Here is a 20,356-nt window from a genome sequence, read left to right on the forward strand (position 1 = left end):
ATGTCCTACCATCCACTAGGGCGCGGTGGGTGAATAAAATAGTGTGCCGAGCGCCGCAAGGCACCGTGCCCAATGCATAGCGAGCGAAGCGAGGGGATGTGGTGCACTTTAACCTGTGTCCATGTCGACCGTGTCAACATTTGGGTAAAAAACAGTGAAAAACCCCATGTCGACCTTATGACCCTATCGACCTAACCCATGTCAAACTATACTCATGTCGACCTTCCTGTATGTCTACCTAAACACATGTCTACTTAGACACATGTCAACCTAAATGCATATCGACCTAATGACTGTCTAACAACTTGCTGGTGACCAACTGATCCGCACCCCTAATTCTTTTTAAAAAAGAGGGTGTGCTGTTCACACCTGTTTTAGTAAAATACTAATAAAAGTTATATTTAAGATTATGTTACAATTGGTTGGACACATTGCAAAATAAGCACCAGAGTGCACCCTAACATCTCCACTACCCAGAGTGCACCCTAACATCTCCACTACCCAGAGTGCACCCTAACATCTCCACTACCCAGAGTGCACCCTAACATCTCCACTACCCAGAGTGCACCCTAACATCTCCACTACCCAGAGTGCACCCTAACATCTCCACTACCCAGAGTGCACCCTAACATCTCCACTACCCAGAGTGCACCCTAACATCTCCACTACCCAGAGTGCACCCTAACATCTCCACTACCCAGAGTGCACCCTAACATCTCCACTACCCAGAGTGCACCCTAACATCTCCACTACCCAGAGTGCACCCTAACATCTCCACTACCCAGAGTGCACCCTAACATCTCCACTACCCAGAGTGCACCCTAACATCTCCACTACCCAGAGTGCACCCTAACATCTCCACTACCCAGAGTGCACCCTAACATCTCCACTACCCAGAGTGCACCCTAACATCTCCACTACCCAGAGTGCACCCTAACATCTCCACTTCCCAGAGTGCACCCTAACATCTCTACTACCCAGAGTGCACCCTAACATCTCCACTACCCAGAGTGCACCCTAACATCTCCACTACCCAGAGTGCACCCTAACATCTCTACTACCCAGAGTGCACCCTAACATCTCCACTACCCAGAGTGCACCCTAACATCTCCACTACCCAGAGTGCACCCTAACATCTCCACTACCCAGAGTGCACCCTAACATCTCCACTACCCAGAGTGCACCCTAACATCTCCACTACCCAGAGTGCACCCTAACATCTCCACTACCCAGAGTGCACCCTAACAACTCCACTACCCCTGTTTTTTTGCCTATTATAACATTACAGGTCATTATGATGAATAAAAATGTTTGTTTGGCAATTTTCACACCAATTTTGGCACTGAAAAGGTTAAAGATAAAATGCAGCTGATTGGGGGACGTGTGCGGTGCCGGCGGAGCACTGCCGGACCACCGTGCAGTAGATTAGGACGGATCCGGGTCTGAGTGATGAAGCCTCCGTATCAGGCACATTGGGATCGGTGTCATTGTTCAGATCAGTGGTTCTTTCAAAGTTGTTTCCAACCTACGACAGAAGGTAGAGCAAAGGTCAGCACATCGCAATGTGATGGCCCGGGGTCCTACTGTGTGAGCATGCCTGACAGCTTACTTTCACTTTCCCAAGGATGTCCTCCTGCTTGCTGCTCAGACTAGATGTGGGGAGTGATCATAGAAGAGGGGCCAGGTGCTCCCCTACATATATTTTATAATAGTGCAATTATAATACAGGTTGAGTATCCCTTATCCAAACATCCCAGAATGTAATATTTTTTTGGTACTTGTGTACTAGCACGGCGTCCCGATAATTAGTCGCCCGATTTTTTAATCGCATGCCATACACCCAATGGCATGTGATGCGATGCGATATTAGCGCATATACGATATTAAATTGTATAAGCACCCTAATGGGTGCTTACAATGCTTAAATGCACCCCCACGCCACCCCCCCAAGTATAAATGTGAACCCGAAGCGTGGTGAGCGCAGCGAGGCCGCGAGGGGCAGTGGTACGCGTCCTACGACCTTTTGATACCCCCACTATCCACGTCAGCGTGTAGTTGAATATATAGTGTAAAGTGTGGCGAGCGCAGCGAGCCCCGCGAGGGGACGCGGATAAGTGTGAAGCCCGCGAGGGGACGCGGATACATGTGAAGCCCGCGAGGGGACGCGGATACCTGTGAAGCCCGCGAGGGGACGCGGATACCTGTGAAGGTATCCGCGTCCTCTCGCGGGGCTCGCCACGCTTCGGGCTTGGTGGCTCGCTGCGCTCGCCACACTTTATAAAATCAACTCCACGCCGACGTGGATAGTGGGAGTATGAAAAGGTTGTAGGACGCGTACCACCGCCCCTCGCGGCCTCGCTGCGCTCGCCAAGCTTCGGGTTCACGTTTATACTTGGGGGGGGGGGGCGTGGGGGTGCATTTAAGCATTGTAAGCACCCATTAGGCTGCTTATACAATTTATAATCGCATCGCATTGTATGGCATAATTTTAAAATTGTATGCCATTGTAGAACATCGGCCGATATCGCATCGCATGCGATATGGTCTGCGATGTGATGGGCGCCGTGATAGTACACAAATACCTATTTTTTTTTCTTGCTAAAAGCACTACTGGGAACATCTGTAACTTGCACTACTGGGAACATCTGTAACTGGCACTACTGGGGACATGATACGTAACTGGCACTACTGGGGACATGATACGTAACTGGCACTACTGGGGACATCTGCAACTGGCACAACTGGGAACATCTGTAACTGGCACTACTGAGGATATGATATACTGTATAACTGGCACTACTGGGAATATCTGTAACTGGCACTACTGAGGATATGATATACTGTATAACTGGCACTACTGGGAATATCTGTAACTGGCACTACTTAGGATATGATATACGGTATAACTGGCACTACTGAGGACATCTGTAACTGGCACTACTTGGGATATGATATACTGTAAAACTGGCACTACTGGGGACTTCTGTAACTGGCACTACTGGGGACATCTGTAACTGGCACTACTGGGGATAGATATACTGTATAACTGGCACTACTGGGAACATCTGTAACTGGCACTACTGAGGATATGATATACTGTCAGGGCCGGAGCTACCACTAGGCAGCTTTAGGCAGCTGCCTAGGGCGCTGGCCACTAGAGGGCGCCCCAGTACCATGATCATGTAAATTAAGTATTTTACTGGACTTCGTGCGTTGTAGGGGAGTCTGACACTTCCCCCAGCACATTTTGCACATTGGAATGCTGGTACCCAGGCCTGGGAGCAGGTACTGCATTCTGTGGGTGATTTCTGGGCTCAGCTTCCAGCAGCAGCAGCCGGCAGTTCTGAGACTTGTGTCCCTGCTCTTCTGCTTCCTGCTGCTGCTCTTCACAGAGATCGTCTGGTATCTCCGCCCCTTCCAGCACAAGAGCCGACCCTGACAGCAGCCAGATCATCCAGACATACAGCACAGGTGACTGGCACATACTTTATGTATCTGAGGGAGGGGAGGTGCAGGGATGGTTTTACATGTGAGTTGGGGAAAGTGCAGGGCTGGGGAACATGTGTGTTGCAGCTCTGGGGAACATGTGATTTGGGGGAGGTGCAGGGCTGGGAGACATGTGAGTTGGGGGAGGTGCAGGGCTGGGGAACATGTGTGTTGGTTGAAGTGCAGGGCTGGGGACATGTGTGTTGCAGCTCTGGGGGACATGTGATTTGGGGGAGGTGCAGGGCTGGGAGACATGTGAGTTGGGGGAGGTGCAGGGCTGGGGGACATGTGTGTTGGGTGAAGTGCAGGGCTGGGGGACATGTGTTTTGGGGGAGGTCCAGGGCTGGAGAACATGTGTGTTGGGTAAAGTGCAGGTCTGGGTGACATGTGTGTTGCAGTGCTGGGGAACGTGTTTTGGGGGAGGTGCAGGGCTGGGGAACATGTGTTTTGGGTGAGGTGCAGGGCTGGGGAACATGTGTGTTGGGTAAAGTGCAGGTCTGGGTGACATGTATGTTGCAGGGCTGGGGAACGTGTTTTGGGGGAGGTGCAGGGCTGGGAACATGTGTTTTGGGTGAGGTGCAGGGCTGGGGAACATGTGTCTTGGGTAAAGTGCAGGTCTGGGTGACATGTATGTTGTAGGGCTGGGGAACGTGTTTTGGGGGAGGTGCAGGGCTGGGGAACATGTGTTTTGGGTGAGGTGCAGGGCTGGGGGACGTGTGTTGCAGGGCTGGGGAACGTGTTTTGGGGGAGGTGCAGGGCTGGGGAACATGTGTTTTGGGTGAGGTGCAGGGCTGGGGAACATGTGTGTTGGGTAAAGTGCAGGGCTGGGGGACATGTGTGTTGCAGGGCTGGGGATGGAACATGTGGTTTGGTGGAGGTGCAGGGCTGGGAACATGTGTTAGGGATGAGGCTGGGTGCAGGGCCTGGTTACATGTGAGTAAGGGAAACAGCAGCGTGCAGGACAGGGGTACAGGTGTGTGAGGGATACTTTGAAGTACATTGCTGCGCATCGGGTGCCCGCACAGAAACATATATATATATATATATATACTTTATTCCTAACGAATAACGAAACTGGGTAGGGGGGGGGCGCATTATTAGAAGTTTTGCCTAGGGTGCCAAACTGCCTTGCACCGGCCCTGTATACTGTATAACTGGCACTACTGGGGACAACCGTGGTGCTCAGGCAGGAGAGTCCCCGTTTAGTGTACCATCACTGTGGCCTCTTCTAATATGAGTAGATCACATTTCCCATTATAATTATGTGAAATGTGATCTATTTACCAAACATTTTCAATAATAAGCTTTAAGGGTAAAATTTTGCGAAAACGCTCATAATTCAAAGTTATTACATTTAGGTGAAACTAAAAAAAAAATGTGAAAAAGTGTGCGAAAACACTCATTAACACATTATTTTAGTAAAAATAATGTTCATAAATGGCTCCCTATATGAGGTAATGGTGTTAGTGATAACACGAGGCACTGCATTCATCTCCCAGGTAACATACTGCACTGTTTGGCCCGGCCTCTCACAGCCAGGTATCACGCCTCTTGGCCAATAGCATTGGGCGATTGGGCTGTGCCATGAAATGTACAATGTAATGGCAATACAACAGTAGGCATGTGCTACCCGCAGCGCCTGATAGGCTGCAGCCTAGGGCGCCAGGACTTTGGGGGGGGGGGGGGGGGGGGGGGGTGCTTGTTAACTGTCCCACATCCTGATGTACTGGGGGGGGGGGGGGAGGTGTGACTGGAATGTAACCTACTGATGGAACCCTCATTTTATGTACAATGTGCTACAGCGCCAGCCAGGCAGCCTATAGCCATGTCTCCTTCCCGCGCCACGACAAGCATTACATCCTACATGCACATGGGTATGCTGACTGGCGTGTATCCGGTCAACAGGTCACTACAACAATCACTATGTCAACCACTAATTGTTGACGGTGAGTAGGTCAACACCTACAAATGGTCTACATACTTTAGGTCAACACTGACTTGTTCATACTTTACCATCCCAGTGAGCATAGAGGGAGAACATATTAGTGTGTCAAACGCAGCGACCCACCTGGGGGGGTTCGCGTGGTACACTTATACTGTGTCCATGTCGACATATTTAAACAGAGACACCCACAAAAAATAAAAGCCTGCGTCAATCTTTTCACGTGTCGACCATATTCATATGCTTGTTTTGGCCTTCTGTAACTATCGACCTAGAGTATGTCTACTTTTTTTTTGTGTCGACCTACTCACTATCAACCAGTGGAACTCGTGGGTTGTGGACCTAGACACTACCATTAATCCCAGAACTGACTGGGTGTGTTAGCAGCAATACAAGGGAAGCTAGATGTGTATTAGCACAGGGCCCCCGGAATCCTGTAATCGGGAGACCTGAGGGCGCACAGTACCGCACACAGTACAGCCTAGTACTCACAGCTCCCCGGCAGTGTAGCACATCGTATACCCCTTCTTAGAACGACTGTTGGCCTCTGGATCCGCGTCTCTGCTGTTGGTCCGGCAAGTGTTCTGATTCCAACCTAAGGGAGAGTGTACAGCGGCTGTCAGCAACAGCAACATGGTGACATTATTACAGGAAACATTGGGGGAAATTTACTAAGATGGGAGTTTCTATTTCTCCTGGGTTGTTGCTATGGGCAACCAATTAGAATATACTTCTTATTTATTTACCTTATCACCTTCTAGAAGACAATAGATAGTATCTAATCAGTTGCCCGTAGCAACATCCCATCTTCATATATTTCCTCCCAGGTCTGGCACCAAGGCCTTTATTCTGGTTCACTCTTTCTGACAAAATCCTTCTTAGATGGGCAAAACCATGTGTACTGCAGGTGGGGCAGATGTAACATGTGCAGAGAGAATTAGATTTGGCTGGGGTTTTACTTCAAAGTGAGATCTATATTGCAGTGTAGAAATAAAGCAGCCAGTATTTACCCTGCACAGAAACAAAATAACTCACCCAAATCTAATTCTCTGCGCATGTTACATCTGCCCCCCTGCAGTGCACATGGTTTTGTCCATCTAAGAAGGAATTTGTCAGAAAGAGTGAACCAAAATAACCCCCCAAGTCTGTGTGTGAGCAATTCGGCGATATGTAAGCTCAGCGTATCGGATATAGGGGCTAATTCAGTAGAAGTTGTGCTAAAATAGCGCCAATTGCCCCCGTTACGCGCTCCACACCATTTGCATGCGCCCGCCCACTGATCTATCAATCACCGGCGGCGGATCACACCCACAATGATGCGCCTATATACATTTGGGAGTGTGGTCTAGTTGAAAGGGGGTGTGGCATGTACTTGTTGTGCTGCCACGAGGCCATGCCCCTGTTTCCTCCACTGTGGGGGCGTGTCCAGCAGCTCCGTGAGCTGCTGGCTATGCCCCCAGCCCCTCTGGCTGCAAGAATAGATACTGCATCTATTCACGGACAACAGGGGGAGTACTCCCAACTCCCCCCCCCCTGCCCCGCCATGGAACACTGCCGGCTGTGGGAAGGATACAGGAACATCCCAAAAAACCATGACGTTCCCACGAGGGAATGTATGTATGTATAAGTATGTATATATCTGTGAGGTATGTATAGATCTTTAGAGATATCGGACATTGGTGGTGCTGCACAGCCAACGCAATATATATGTGAATGCCGCTGGTCACAGATATATCGCTTGTACACACAGCATCGATATATTGGCCATTCGATGGAACAGCCGATATATCGGTCAGTGTATACGCACCATTACACTACACGGATATTATACATTATATAATATACAGCTGGAACCTGCAGCACAGACTTACAGTACATGAATACGATTCCCACTAGAACCACGATAACCAAAGGTGATAGACAGATGAGCAGTATTTCTCCGTACGTAAACCGGTGACCTGGGGAACAAGAGAATAATCAGTTACTGTCTGTCTCCAGGAGACACCAGGCAGGTATAGATTAATAGCGGGGAGTAAGGACTCACCCGTATCACTTCTCATCCCATCAGCCTGTGCCTATCACACCATAAGGCACCACAACTCCCAGCATCTCTCTACGCACTGGTGCACCCAGAATACTGACCTGTGCTGTTCTTCATTGTCGTATTAATGATTGGAAAGATCGAAGTTGTTTCTGCAAAACACAAAATATAATTATAATTAACGCAACAAAGGAACCTTGTCTGTCATTACAAAGATATTCCTATTGCAGTATGTAATGCTTTGTATGTTCTAGATAGATGTATAATGTACAGTATTCTCCTGGCGCCCGGCTCTGTAACAAGGATCCAGTTCTCGCAGTAATGAGATGGGTACAATAAAAAGGGTTCGGAGATTAATCAAATTAGGGGCAATAACCATGCTGACTGTGGTGGTAATGTGACACAATGTACCAAGGCGGAGTGACACCAGTAATCCATGACACTTCCAGATGTTTTACAGTAGTCTGGCCAGCAGGTGGCGCTGTTCCAATGCAAGTTGTGATCGTCCCTCATGATTATTATGGCCAATTCAGAGCTGATTGCACGCCTGCAGCATTCAGTCAAACCAAACCCCCCCCCCCCCCCCCCCAGAGTGAAATCCCACCTAGCCCATGAATGTGTGTACTGTGGATGTGGATGGCTACAAATCTGTTTGCAGCCAAGTGAATATGTCCAAAGCCCACGGTAACAGACTCCCCATGATTCTTACACTGGGAACCAGTCATCGCAGGCTCAGAGTAGCCAGAGACTTAAGGTCCCCGTACACCTTTGCCGATTTGGGCCAATTTGAACCGATTGTGACAAATCGGGCTGTGAAATCGGCCCAAATTAGCTCAGTTTGTTGTCCCCTCAGGTCCGATGCGCGGTCCCGAGCAGGTGGTCGGACCTGCTGGCCGTCTGACCACCTGTCCAGGGACCTCCTATGTATGTAGCGGGGGACAGGCTGCGGGGTCCGGTCAGCTGGTTGGGTGGCGGGCAGCGGCAGCTGGGAAGTGGCGTGGGGCGGGCAGCGGGATCCCTGAGGCGCTGGTCAGCAGATCTGGTGGATGGGAACTGAATGAGTAGCGCTATTCGCCGGACGGCTGCGTGGGATTAAATTTGAAAACACTGGCCGGATGCGAATTGGCTCAATTTCAGCCAATCAGCGTCCTTCCAGTGTTTTCAAATTCAGCAGCGCTTCCCACGCAGCCGTCCGGCAAATAGCGCTACTCACTCAGTTCACATCCACCACACGGACCCGCTAAACAGCGCCGCAGGGACCCAGCTTCCCGTGCCGTAGGGACCCTGCTGCCCACCCCACGGGCCCCCCTGCGCGTCCCCCACTGCTAACAGCTCCCCAGGGATATACATATGCGATTTATTGCATGTATAATTTGGCGCATCAAGTGCCAAATCATAAGCAGCCTGCCGGGGAGCTGCCGGGGATCTTTCAGGGGAAACTGGTCCGAATTGTCCCCAGTGACCAGGTCTGAACCAGGCCCACAGCCTCAGTTACACACAAACATACAAGTGTTTAATATCACATGTTCCATGTACCGAACTCTGCACATGTGCCCAGATTAGGAGCTGGAGCCTCAGGGAACAGGCTCAGAACGTTGTCCCCCCATGGGCAATGCTGTGTGTGGAGGTGTCCCCAGCCACTGAGTAGATGCTGTGCACTGTGGGACACTGCAGCCCTTGGGTGGGACAGCGAGACTATCCCAGAAAAACAGGACTGTCACGCCGAACTGAAACCATCCGGTAGAGCTTTAGACCGAGCCACTATGGACACAAATAGACTTCTTTCGTGGCCGAAGCACAGACCCCACTTATGTGCTGCTCAGATGCAAACCCCAAATGTTTTGTCATTGTAAATCAGCATTTTCTGGTTTCAGCACCACGCTTTACCTGCGCAATTGATGGTTTGTTTCTCTGCTGTCTTCTGCAATAACATCATACAGAATGGGTGTTGTAGACTCACCAGGGATGCTGAGGTTGAAGATCTCACGACGATCCTTGATAACATTATTGTCCAGGATGTTAACAGTCACCGTGAACGTCTGAGGAACCAGTTCTACATCATGGAGTATAATTGTGCAGTTCTGTTTGATGAACTCCAGGCGGTTCTGGTAACCGTTCAGTCTTCGTAGCCTGTCATGATATGTTCCGATGAGACGGTTGCCGGCAGAGATGTCAAACACGGTTGCGTTACACAGCTCCTTCATATGTATGTGGAACTGGGAGCCGACCAGAAAGCTGGACCCCTGGGGGAAGACACCTAAGGGTGGGAAAAGATTACAGAAATCGTAAGTTGCTTACACGAGATCACTCTTTTATTCTGGGTGGATTTTCTGTCCTCAATGGTTTTGCTAATCATACTTGTCTACCCTCCCTGAACGTCCGGGTGTCTCCTGAATATCAGGTTGCACTCCCACCGCCCTGGACAAGTGTGCAAGTCTCCCACTTTATAACATTAGAGCTGGCCTCACTAGGGTATCTATAATGGGTGGACATGGGCCCCTGGTGGCCATTTTCCCAGTGACCTGCACACAGAGATGTCTCCAAGAAAAAAAGACATGGGTTCCATGATCCCGGGGGGTGTGGCTGGAAAGGCAGACAGTGTCTAGGTAGACATGCCAAGGCTTGACATTGAAAAAAGGTTGTCACATAAAAAGGTTGATACAGTATGCGTTTTTTGAGTTGTTGTTGACACCTGTCAACATGGGCCACCAATTCGCCATTTCTGAAAGTTTCACCCATTTTTTGTGCTTTTTAACCCCTTCCCGACATTTGACGTACATTTACGTCATGGTCGGGAAGCACTTCCCGACACATGGCGTAAATGTACGTCATGGATTTAAACTGTCACCGCGTCTATAGACGCGGTGACAGTTTCAACATGTCTGCTGTCCCTGACAGCAGACATGTCCGTGCATGCCCAGGGGGGGCTGCGATGCCGCCCCCCCGTCGGCGATCGCTGTGATTGGCTGTTCAGTGTGAACAGCCAATTACAGCGTTTTCCTGTGTCACCGGCGAATAACGTTCGCCGGTGACACGGGATCGGAGGTGATTGGTGCTGTAAAGTACAGCACCAATCACCGCGGGGTGTAAGGGTGACACTGGTGTCACCCCACCTCACCCCGCCCGCCCCCAAAGGCCGTGATTGGTCCGTCGGACCGACGGACCAATCACAGCCATGGAGGGGGGTTTAAACTAACGGTGACTGCACTGCAGACGCCATTCCGGTCTGGAATAGCGTGCAGTGCGGTCACCGTGCCCACCTGCCGCCATATACTGACCTGATCCTTGCTCCATACTTACCTGATCACTGCTTCATCACTGCTTGATCACTGCTTGATCTGTGCCTAGTAGTGTGCTGGATGCTTCCTGGATCCTGTTGCTACTTGTGCCTTCCTGTGCTGTGAAATTGTGCTGCTGCAGTGTAATAGCTAGATAGAGAGATAGATAGATAGAGAGATAGAGAGAGATAGAGAGAGAGATAGTGTCAGAGAGTGCTATATTTTGTGCTGCTGCAGTGTGATATAGTTATAGATAGAGAGAGAGAGATAGAGAGATAGAGAGAGATAGAGAGAGAGAGATAGATAGAGAGGCCTAGTGACAGAGTGCTATATTTTGTGCTGCTGCAGTGTGATAGTTATAGAGAGATAGAGAGAGATAGAGAGAGAGAGATAGAGAGAGATAGTGACAGATTGTGCTATATATTTTTTATATAACTGACTGCTGCCCCCTCCTTTTGTGCTGATCAGTATAAATTAACTGATCAGCAACTTTTTGGGGGCGCAGGTTTTTTTTTATATATAGATATACCTGTCAGTGCTGCTGCTGTAGTGTCATAGAGTGATAGATAGTGATAGATAGTGAGAGATAGAGAGAGATAGTGACAGAGAGTGATAGAGAGTGTATATTTTGTGTCTGCTACCCCCCCTTTTTGGGGGTGCAGGTTTTTTAGTGTCCTAGAGTGATAGATAGTGAGAGATAGTGAGAGATAGTGAGAGATAGTGAGAGAGAGTGACAGAGAGTGACAGAGAGTGCTAAATTTTGTGTCTGCTGCCCCCGCCTTTTGTGCTGATCACTATATCTGAGGTGATCAGCAACTTTTTTGGGGGTGCAGAGGTTTTTTTTTTTTTATATATACCTGTCAGTTGCACTGTCAGTTGCACCAAAGGTTGTGCACCTGCTGCACCTCACTGGTAATCAGTGTCGCATCACTGATCACCTTTTTTTTTTTTTGTGAGTGCTGTGGGGTCTTTTTTTAATTTTTTTTTTACACACACTGTGATTTTGTGGGTGTCCTGTGGCCACTGTGCGCTGATCAGTGACGTACATCACTGATCAGCTTTTTCGGCACAGGGTTGATCTATTTTTTTTTTTTTTTGATCAAATTCCTGTTGCCTTTGAGCGCTGTTCAGTGACAGACGTTACTGACCAACATCTGTGCTCAATTTTTGGCGCAGGACCTTTTTTTTTTTTTTTTTTTTTAACCCCTTCAATTTTTTATTTTTAACCCCTTCATTTTTTTTTTTTTTTATTGGTATAAAGTATTTTTTTTTTTTCTGCACTACATACACACTACATACCCCCCCCTACACTATACACGTGTTGAAACATTTCACTACCAGTAACACAAAAATAAAAATGGCATCCCAAATGTCCTCCCAAATGTCCTCCCAAATGTCATCCCAGTCATCCAGAAGAATGTATTCAGCGGAGGAGGCATATGCCCTGCTTGCTTCTGACTCTGACACAGCCAGTGATGCAAGCGGGGAATTTGAAGGATTCGCCTTAAGCTCCTCTTCCTCCTCTGATGATGAGGGACCCCCTCAAAGACGCCCCCGTAGAGCAGCTGAGACCCCCCCCCCAACAACTGATCTCGTATGGACCCCACCACCAGACAATTTTGAGCCCCAGGTTCCTGAGTTTTTGGCCATGCCAGGAATCCAATTTGATTCCACAGGTCTCAGAGAAATTGACTTTTTCAAATTATTTTTCTCTGATGATTTTGTAAATTTAATGGTGGACCAAACTAATTTATATGCCCAGCAGTTTATTGCTCAAAACCCCACGTCATCATTTGCTAGGTGGACCCCTGTAGATGCAGTAGAGATGATGACGTTTTGGGGTCTGGTGTTTCATATGGGCATAGTAAAAAAGCCAGAAATTAGGCAATATTGGAGTACAGATGTTCTGTACAGTACTCCATTTTACCGTATGGCCATGACCCGGACTCGATTTGAGACAATTCTTAAATTTATACATTACACCGATAATGCACAGTGCCCACCCAGAGATGATCCCACCTTTGACCGGCTATTCAAAGTCAGGCCGGTCATTGATCATTTCAGTGCCAAATTTGAAGAGGTGTACATCCCTGAAAAATTTATTTGTATCGACGAGTCCCTTATACATTTTAAAGGAAGGGTTAAATTCCGCCAGTACCTTCCCAGTAAGAGGGCAAGGTATGGCATAAAAATGTATAAACTGTGTGAAAGCACCTCAGGGTACACCCACAGGTTTAGGGTTTATGAAGGGAAGGATTCAAGAATTGAACCGCCAGAATGCCCCCCCTCCCTCGTAGGTGTTAGTGGGAAAATTGTCTGGGATTTAGTGCACCCCTTCCTGGATAAAGGTTATCACCTCTATGTGGATAACTTTTACACTAGCATCCCCCTGTTTAAGGCCCTTGGTTCAAGAGGTACAGCAGCTTGCGGTACTGTGCGCAAGAACCAAAGAGGCCTCCCAAAAACGCACATTGCCCAAGTAATGAGAAGGGGTGAAAGCAGGGGAATATGCAACGAAAATATGTTGTTGGTCAAATATAAGGACAAGAGGGATGTCCTTATACTGACAACAATTCACGGAGACAGTACCACCTCCGTCCCTGTACGAGGTACCAGTACCCACACCTCAAAACCTAATTGTATCCTGGATTACAATAGGTACATGGGCGGAGTGGATCTTTCAGATCAGGTACTGAAGCCGTACAGTGCCCTGCGGAAAACAAAAATCTGGTACAAGAAGGTGGCCGTGTATATCATCCAGATGGCACTGTATAACGCTTACGTGCTATTCCGTTCTACCGGCCAGAGGGGGACATTTATGCACTTTCAAGAGGAAGTCATAAAGGGCCTAATATTTGGGAACCAGCAGGCAGAGGGCCCCAGTACTTCTAGTACTGGCCCCCGTATTGTACCAGGGCAGCATTTTCCTGATGAAATCCCCTCCACTGGAAAAAAGGGCAGGACACAAAAAAGGTGCAAAGTTTGCTATAAAAAGGGAATAAGAAAGCAAACTATTTTCCAGTGTGACACTTGCCCCGACAAACCCGGCCTATGTATAAAGGAGTGTTTTAAAATATACCACACATCTATGGAATATTAGGTTCATAATTTCACCGTGCTTCGGGGGTCTTGCTAATGCCACATAGCACCCACCATTCATTCCACCAGAATCTGAGCCGCAAAATCCAAAAATCACTCCTTCCCTTCTGAGTCCTGCCATGCACCCAACTGGTATTTTTTGGTCACATGTGAGGCATTGCCGTACTCGGGAGAAATTGGGGCACAGATTTTGGGGTGCTTTGTCTCCTTCATTCCTTGTGAAAATGAAAAATTTTGAGCCAGAACTGCATTTTTGTGTAAAAAAATGTAATTTTTCATGTTCACTGCCCAGTTTTATCAAAATTGGTGAAACCCCTGGGGGTTTGAAATGTACACTATACCCCTAGATGAATTCCCTGAGGGGTGTAGTTTGCAAAATGGGGTCACATGTGGGGGGGTTCCACTGTATTGGTGCTTTGGGGGTCTTGCTAATGCGACATAGCACCCACCATCATTCCACCAGAATTTGTGCTGCAAAATCCAAATATCACTCCTTCCCTTCCGAGTCCTGCCACTTTTTGGTCACACATGAGGCATTGCCGTACTCGGGAGAAATTGGGGCACAGATTTTGGGGTGCTTTGTCTCCTTCATTCCTTCTGAAAATGAAAAATTTTGAGCCAGAACTGCATTTTTGTGTAAAAAAATGTAATTTTTCATTTTCACTGCCCACTTGTATCAAAATTGGTGAAACCCCTGGGGTTTGAAATGTACACTATACCCCTAGATGAATTCCCTGAGGGGTGTACTTCGCAAAATGGGGTGACTTGTGGGGGGGTTCCACTGTATTGGTGCAACATAGCACCCACCATTCATTCCACCAAAATCTGTGCTGCAAAATCCAAAAATCACTCCTTCCCTTCTGAGTCCTGCCATGCACCCAACTGGTATTTTTTGTTCACATGTGAGGCATTGCCGTACTCGGGAGAAATTGGAGCACAGATTTTGGGGTGCTTTTTCTCCTTCATACCTTCTGAAAATGAAAAATTTTGAGCCAGAACTGCATTTTTGTGTAAAAAAATGTAATTTTTCATGTTCACTGCCCACTTGTATCAAAATTGGTGAAACCCCTGGGGGTTTGAAATGTACACTATACCCCTAGATGAATTCCCTGAGGGGTGTAGTTTGCAAAATGGGGTCACTTGTGGGGGGGTTCCACTGTATTGGTGCTTTGGGGGTCTTGCTAATGCGACATAGCACCCACCAAAATTCCACCAGAATCTGAGCTGCAAAATCCAAAAATCACTCCTTCCCTTCTGAGTCCTGCCATGCACCCAACTGGTATTTTTTGTTCACATGTGAGGCATTGCCGTACTCGGGAGAAATTGGAGCACAGATTTTGGGGTGCTTTTTCTCCTTCATACCTTCTGAAAATGAAAAATTTTGAGCCAGAACTGCATTTTTGTGTAAAAAAATGTAATTTTTCATGTTCACTGCCCACTTGTATCAAAATTGGTGAAACCCCTGGGGGTTTGAAATGTACACTATACCCCTAGATGAATTCCCTGAGGGGTGTAGTTTGCAAAATGGGGTCACTTGTGGGGGGGTTCCACTGTATTGGTGCTTTGGGGGTCTTGCTAATGCGACATAGCACCCACCAAAATTCCACCAGAATCTGAGCTGCAAAATCCAAAAATCACTCCTTCCCTTCTGAGTCCTGCCATGCACCCAACTGGTATTTTTTGGTCACATGTGAGGCATTGCCGTACTCGGGAGAAATTGGGGCACAGATTTTGGGGTGCTTTTTCTCCTTCATACCTTCTGAAAATGAAAAATTTTGAGCCAGAACTGTATTTTTGTGTAAAAAAATGTAATTTTTCATGTTCACTGCCCACTTGTATCAAAATTGGTGAAACCCCTGGGGGTTTGAAATGTACACTATACCCCTAGATGAATTCCCTGAGGGGTGTACTTTGCAAAATGGGGTGACTTGTGGGGGGGGTTCCACTGTATTGGTGCAACATAGCACCCACCATTCATTCCACCAAAATCTGTGCTGCAAAATCCAAAAATCACTCCTTCCCTTCTGAGTCCTGCCATGCACCCAACTGGTATTTTTTGTTCACATGTGAGGCATTGCCGTACTCGGGAGAAATTGGGGCACAGATTTTGGGGTGCTTTTTCTCCTTTATACCTTCTGAAAATGAAAAATTTTGAGCCAGAACTGCATTTTTGTGTAAAAAAATGTAATTTTTCATGTTCACTGCCCACTTGTATCAAAATTGGTGAAACCCCTGGGGGTTTGAAATGTACACTATACCCCTAGATGAATTCCCTGAGGGGTGTAGTTTGCAAAATGGGGTGACTTGTGGGGGGGGTTCCACTGTATTGGTGCAACATAGCACCCACCATTCATTCCACCAAAATCTGTGCTGCAAAATCCAAAAATCACTCCTTCCCTTCTGAGTCCTGCCATGCACCCAACTGGTATTTTTTGTTCACATGTGAGGCATTGCCGTACTCGGGAGAAATTGGGGCACAGATTTTGGGGTGCTTTTTCTCCTTCATACCTTCTGAAAATGAAAAATTTTGAGCCAGAACTGCATTTTTGTGTAAAAAAATGTAATTTTTCATGTTCACTGCCCACTTGTATCAAAATTGGTGAAACCCCTGGGGGTTTGAAATGTACACTATACCCCTAGATGAATTCCCTGAGGGGTGTAGTTTGCAAAATGGGGTCACTTGTGGGGGGGTTCCACTGTATTGGTGCTTGGGGGGTCTTGCTAATGCGACATAGCACCCACCAAAATTCCACCAGAATCTGAGCTGCAAAATCCCAAAATCACTCCTTCCCTTCTGAGTCCTGCCATGCACCCAACTGGTATTTTTTGGTCACATGTGAGGCATTGCCGTACTCGGGAGAAATTGGGGCACAGATTTTGGGGTGCTTTGTCTCCTTCATTCCTTGTGAAAATGAAAAATTTTGAGCCAGAACTGCATTTTTGTGTAAAAAATGTAATTTTTCATTTTCACTGCCCAGTTGTACCACAATTGGTGAAACCCCTGGGGGTTTGAAATGTACACTATACCCCTAGATGAATTCCCTGAGGGGTGTAGTTTGCAAAATGGGGTAACTTGTGGGGGGGTTTCTAAATTTTAGCATCTTATGGTGCCTAGAAACCTACATGGTGCCTAAAAAATAATCTCATAAAAAGGAGGCTCCAAAATCAAGTAGGTGCTCCTTCTATTATGAAGCCTGTGGTTTGGTCAACGTGCACACTAGGGCCACATATAGGATATTTTTGAAAACAAAAGAATTGGGGGAATCAATTTTTAGTCACATTTCTCTAGTAAAATGTACTGTGTTCCTTAGAAAAATGTATTAAAATTGCAAATCTGCAAAAAAAAATGAAATTTTGAAATTTCACCTACACTTTGTTTTAATTCCTGTGAAACACCTAAAGGGTTAACAAACTTCCAAAATGCTGTTTTGAATACTGTGAGGGGTGCAGTTTTTGAAATGGCATCATTTATGGGGGTGTCTCACATACAAGTCCCTCAAAGTCACATCAGAACTGAACTGGTCCCTAAAAAAATCAGTGTTTGAAATTTTCTTGAAAATTTGAGAATTTGCTATTCATATTGTAAGCCTCCTAGTGTCCCAAAAAATTAAAAGGAAGTTGAAATAATGATGGAAACATAAAGTAGACATATGGTCTATGTTAGTTATTAACTATTTTGAGTGGTATGATTATTTGTCTCACAAGCAGAAAATTTAACATTTTGCAAATCGCTAAATTTTCCATTTTTTCACGACATTTTGGTATTTTTCACAAAAAAACACAGACTGTATCGACCCAAATTTACCACTAATTTGAAGTACAATGTGTCACGAAAAAACAATCTCAAAATCACTGGGATAAGTAAAAGCAAAAAAAAGTTATCCCCACTTAAGTGAGACATGTCAGATTTGAAAAAAATGGCTCTGTCAGGAACGCAAAAACTAGCTCTGTCAGGAAGGGGTTAATAGGCCCTAAAAAAGTGGAAAACTTGAAAAGCAAATCTAGCTGATTGGAATCCACCAGATGGGGCATTTACACACTAATACCCCTTTTACACCAAAAATCCCGGATCCGACCCAGCATTTGGAACAAGGATCCAAGCCGGGTCGGATCCGAGATTTACCCCATTATGTGCCTATCCGCAGTGTAGACGGAGGCGGCGCTTGGAGATTACATCATCCCCGCTGGGACCATTGATCGCTGTGCTGGGGGCAGCCCAGCACCAAGGTAAGCTGATCGGCTGCCCCAAGCCCCCGTACACCCCCCCAGCCGTCATCTGCGAGGTGAATGGATGCCGCACACAAACATCCATTCACCTCCTCCGATGCCGCCGCTGATGTCTGCAGAGTACAGCAACGGAGGCTGTGTGTGCCTCCCGTCCAACCTGCGGATGCTGCGGTCCACAGGTTGGACGTCCCCCATTCATGTAAATGGGAGCCGGGGTAAACACCGCCCTCTGCCCAGGTCCTAGCCATGTTCTACCCAGGTCAGGCCTGGGTAGAAGTCCCATGTAAAGGGACACAGCGTGACCCATTCACACCGCCGCTGACCCGGGTCTGACCTGCCGATGGTGTAAAAGGGGTATAAATTACCCCTCTCGTGCTCTCCACAGTGCGGTATGTAGACAATGACATAAATAAGGGGGACACAGAGCCAGGAGTCAGGATGCTCCTAGGCACAATTTTTTTGCCCCCCCCCCTCCTCCCCCCATTTTAACCTATTCACTACTGTTATATATTTATATATTACATCAAATTTATCATTAATCCACCACAACGGTTATGCACATTTATTTTTAGCCTGGACGGACCCAGAGGGAGGGAGGGGGAGGAACAGCACACTGGACTCGGCGACGGGCGTGCTGCTCGGGAGCTCGGTTCAACTGTCCCCGCCCCTGCCGCTGACGAGCACTGCCGCTGTCCACATGAAGCATTCCCCGCTGCAAGTGGCAGGGGGGACTCTTAAATGCGCGCTACAATTTGTACGCATGAAATTCGATAATCGATCACCTTACAAATTTGCACAACAGTGATCCGGTCTGAATAACCCCAGTAAATTGCAGCAAAGCCCTTGCCAAATTTTTCTGCCCTGATTTCAGTTGATTTAATGAATTTGTTTTATTAGTGTAACCCATGCAAAACCGCAGCTACTGTACTTATCCAAGATGGGAAATTATGGCGTTAAGGTGCCAGCGTACTTCCTGCCCAAACCAGCATTGGGCCGGACAAAATACACTTGGGTCATATGCAAGTGACCCCTTCTGTTGATTTCAGGTGTCAAATTTGTTGCTCAAGCCTCATTAACCCTTGCTAAACTGAATGTTCTGAATAAAAAGCTGGAGTCTGAATAAGAAGTGAATGGAGCTGGCTTCTGCCTTGTCTGATAGAGAGTATTGCACAGCTGGGATTACACTCACCTGAGACTATGTCCAGCAGGAATAGGACCAGCCACATTGTGATGCTATGACCTGTACTGTACCAGCTGCAAGTGTGGTTCCAGCAGCTCCTTGTGGTGTGGGTGGTGTGATGTCTCCAGGTATAATGTGGGAGGGCTGATTAATCACGCCAGGAACTTTGTTTGGCTAAAGTTATGTTACCACGTGTATATCCTATTATGTTGCATTATGTCACTTTGTGGCCTGACTTACCCACCCAATAGCAATCATTACACGTTCTGGGCTCACAGCCAATGATTCAGCCGCCTGTTACTTTGAGTTCTGCGAGCAGCTATTACCCACAGGAAGGGGCGGGGGGGAAGGGGGGACTTTCTGCATCTGTTCTACTTCCCAGTTATAGGAGATGCCTGCTGTTTAGGAAACACTTGTATATAAGCCCTCTGGCGGTGCCTCACCTGCCTCACCCCACCGCACGCCACTAGATAATGTATTACTATCTATGTGCAGGTGATGCATACAGCATACCTCCCAACTTTTGAAGTTGGGAGGTCGGGACGAAAAGGGGGCGGGGCCTCGAGAAAAGGGGGCGTGGCCTCACGTGGTGACGCAAACTCCGGCCACGCCCGTTTTCGCCGCTCGTCGGCGCTAAATAGATGCTGTGCGCATGCGCACAGCGTCTATTCTCGGCAAGCTGGGGGGGCTCCCAACTGTCCCCCCCACCACGGGACAATGGCGGCCCCGGGCGGGACGCGGGAACGTCCCCGAATATCGGGACGTTCCCGCGGAAATCGTGACAGTTGGGAGGTATGCATACAGTGTTATCATGTCAGGACAGCTGCTGATACATTAGTATGATAGTTGGTCACTGCACGCTGCCGAGTGCTGGCATCTCACATCTTTAGGGCCTATTTAAAAAGAACCAATAACAGCTCAGCGGCCTGGGGAAACATTTCTGCCTCCGGTGTCTCGGAACAGCAGAAACAGGGGAGAGAGCGATTATCATGTCTGAAAAATCCCAAGAACGGATCTGTAAATGCATGCCGTGCATTGTGGGAGTTGTAGTCATGCCGGGTGACTCACTTCCTGTGACACGGGGGTTCACTTCCGGTTGGTTG

General features: G+C 47.7%; 1 protein-coding gene across 1 annotated transcript; it reads right to left on the reverse strand.

Moving 5' to 3' along the window:
- Positions 1–841: 841 nt before the first annotated feature.
- On the reverse strand, positions 842–19,457 carry LOC146068191 (uncharacterized). The gene is made up of 6 exons (XM_083179221.1): positions 19,263–19,457; positions 9,430–9,726; positions 7,571–7,621; positions 7,300–7,386; positions 5,921–6,023; positions 842–1,525 (listed from the first exon to the last, which is right to left on the reverse strand). The coding sequence occupies exons 1-6, from the start codon at positions 19,297–19,299 to the stop codon at positions 1,492–1,494; spliced, it is 609 nt and encodes a 202-aa protein (XP_083035347.1). The 5' UTR covers positions 19,300–19,457; the 3' UTR covers positions 842–1,491.
- Between the last annotated feature and the right edge of the window lie 899 nt (positions 19,458–20,356).

This window comes from Crinia signifera, chromosome 1, assembly GCF_055691185.1.
Source record: "Crinia signifera chromosome 1, ASM5569118v1, whole genome shotgun sequence".
NCBI classification, from domain to species: domain Eukaryota; kingdom Metazoa; phylum Chordata; class Amphibia; order Anura; family Myobatrachidae; genus Crinia; species Crinia signifera.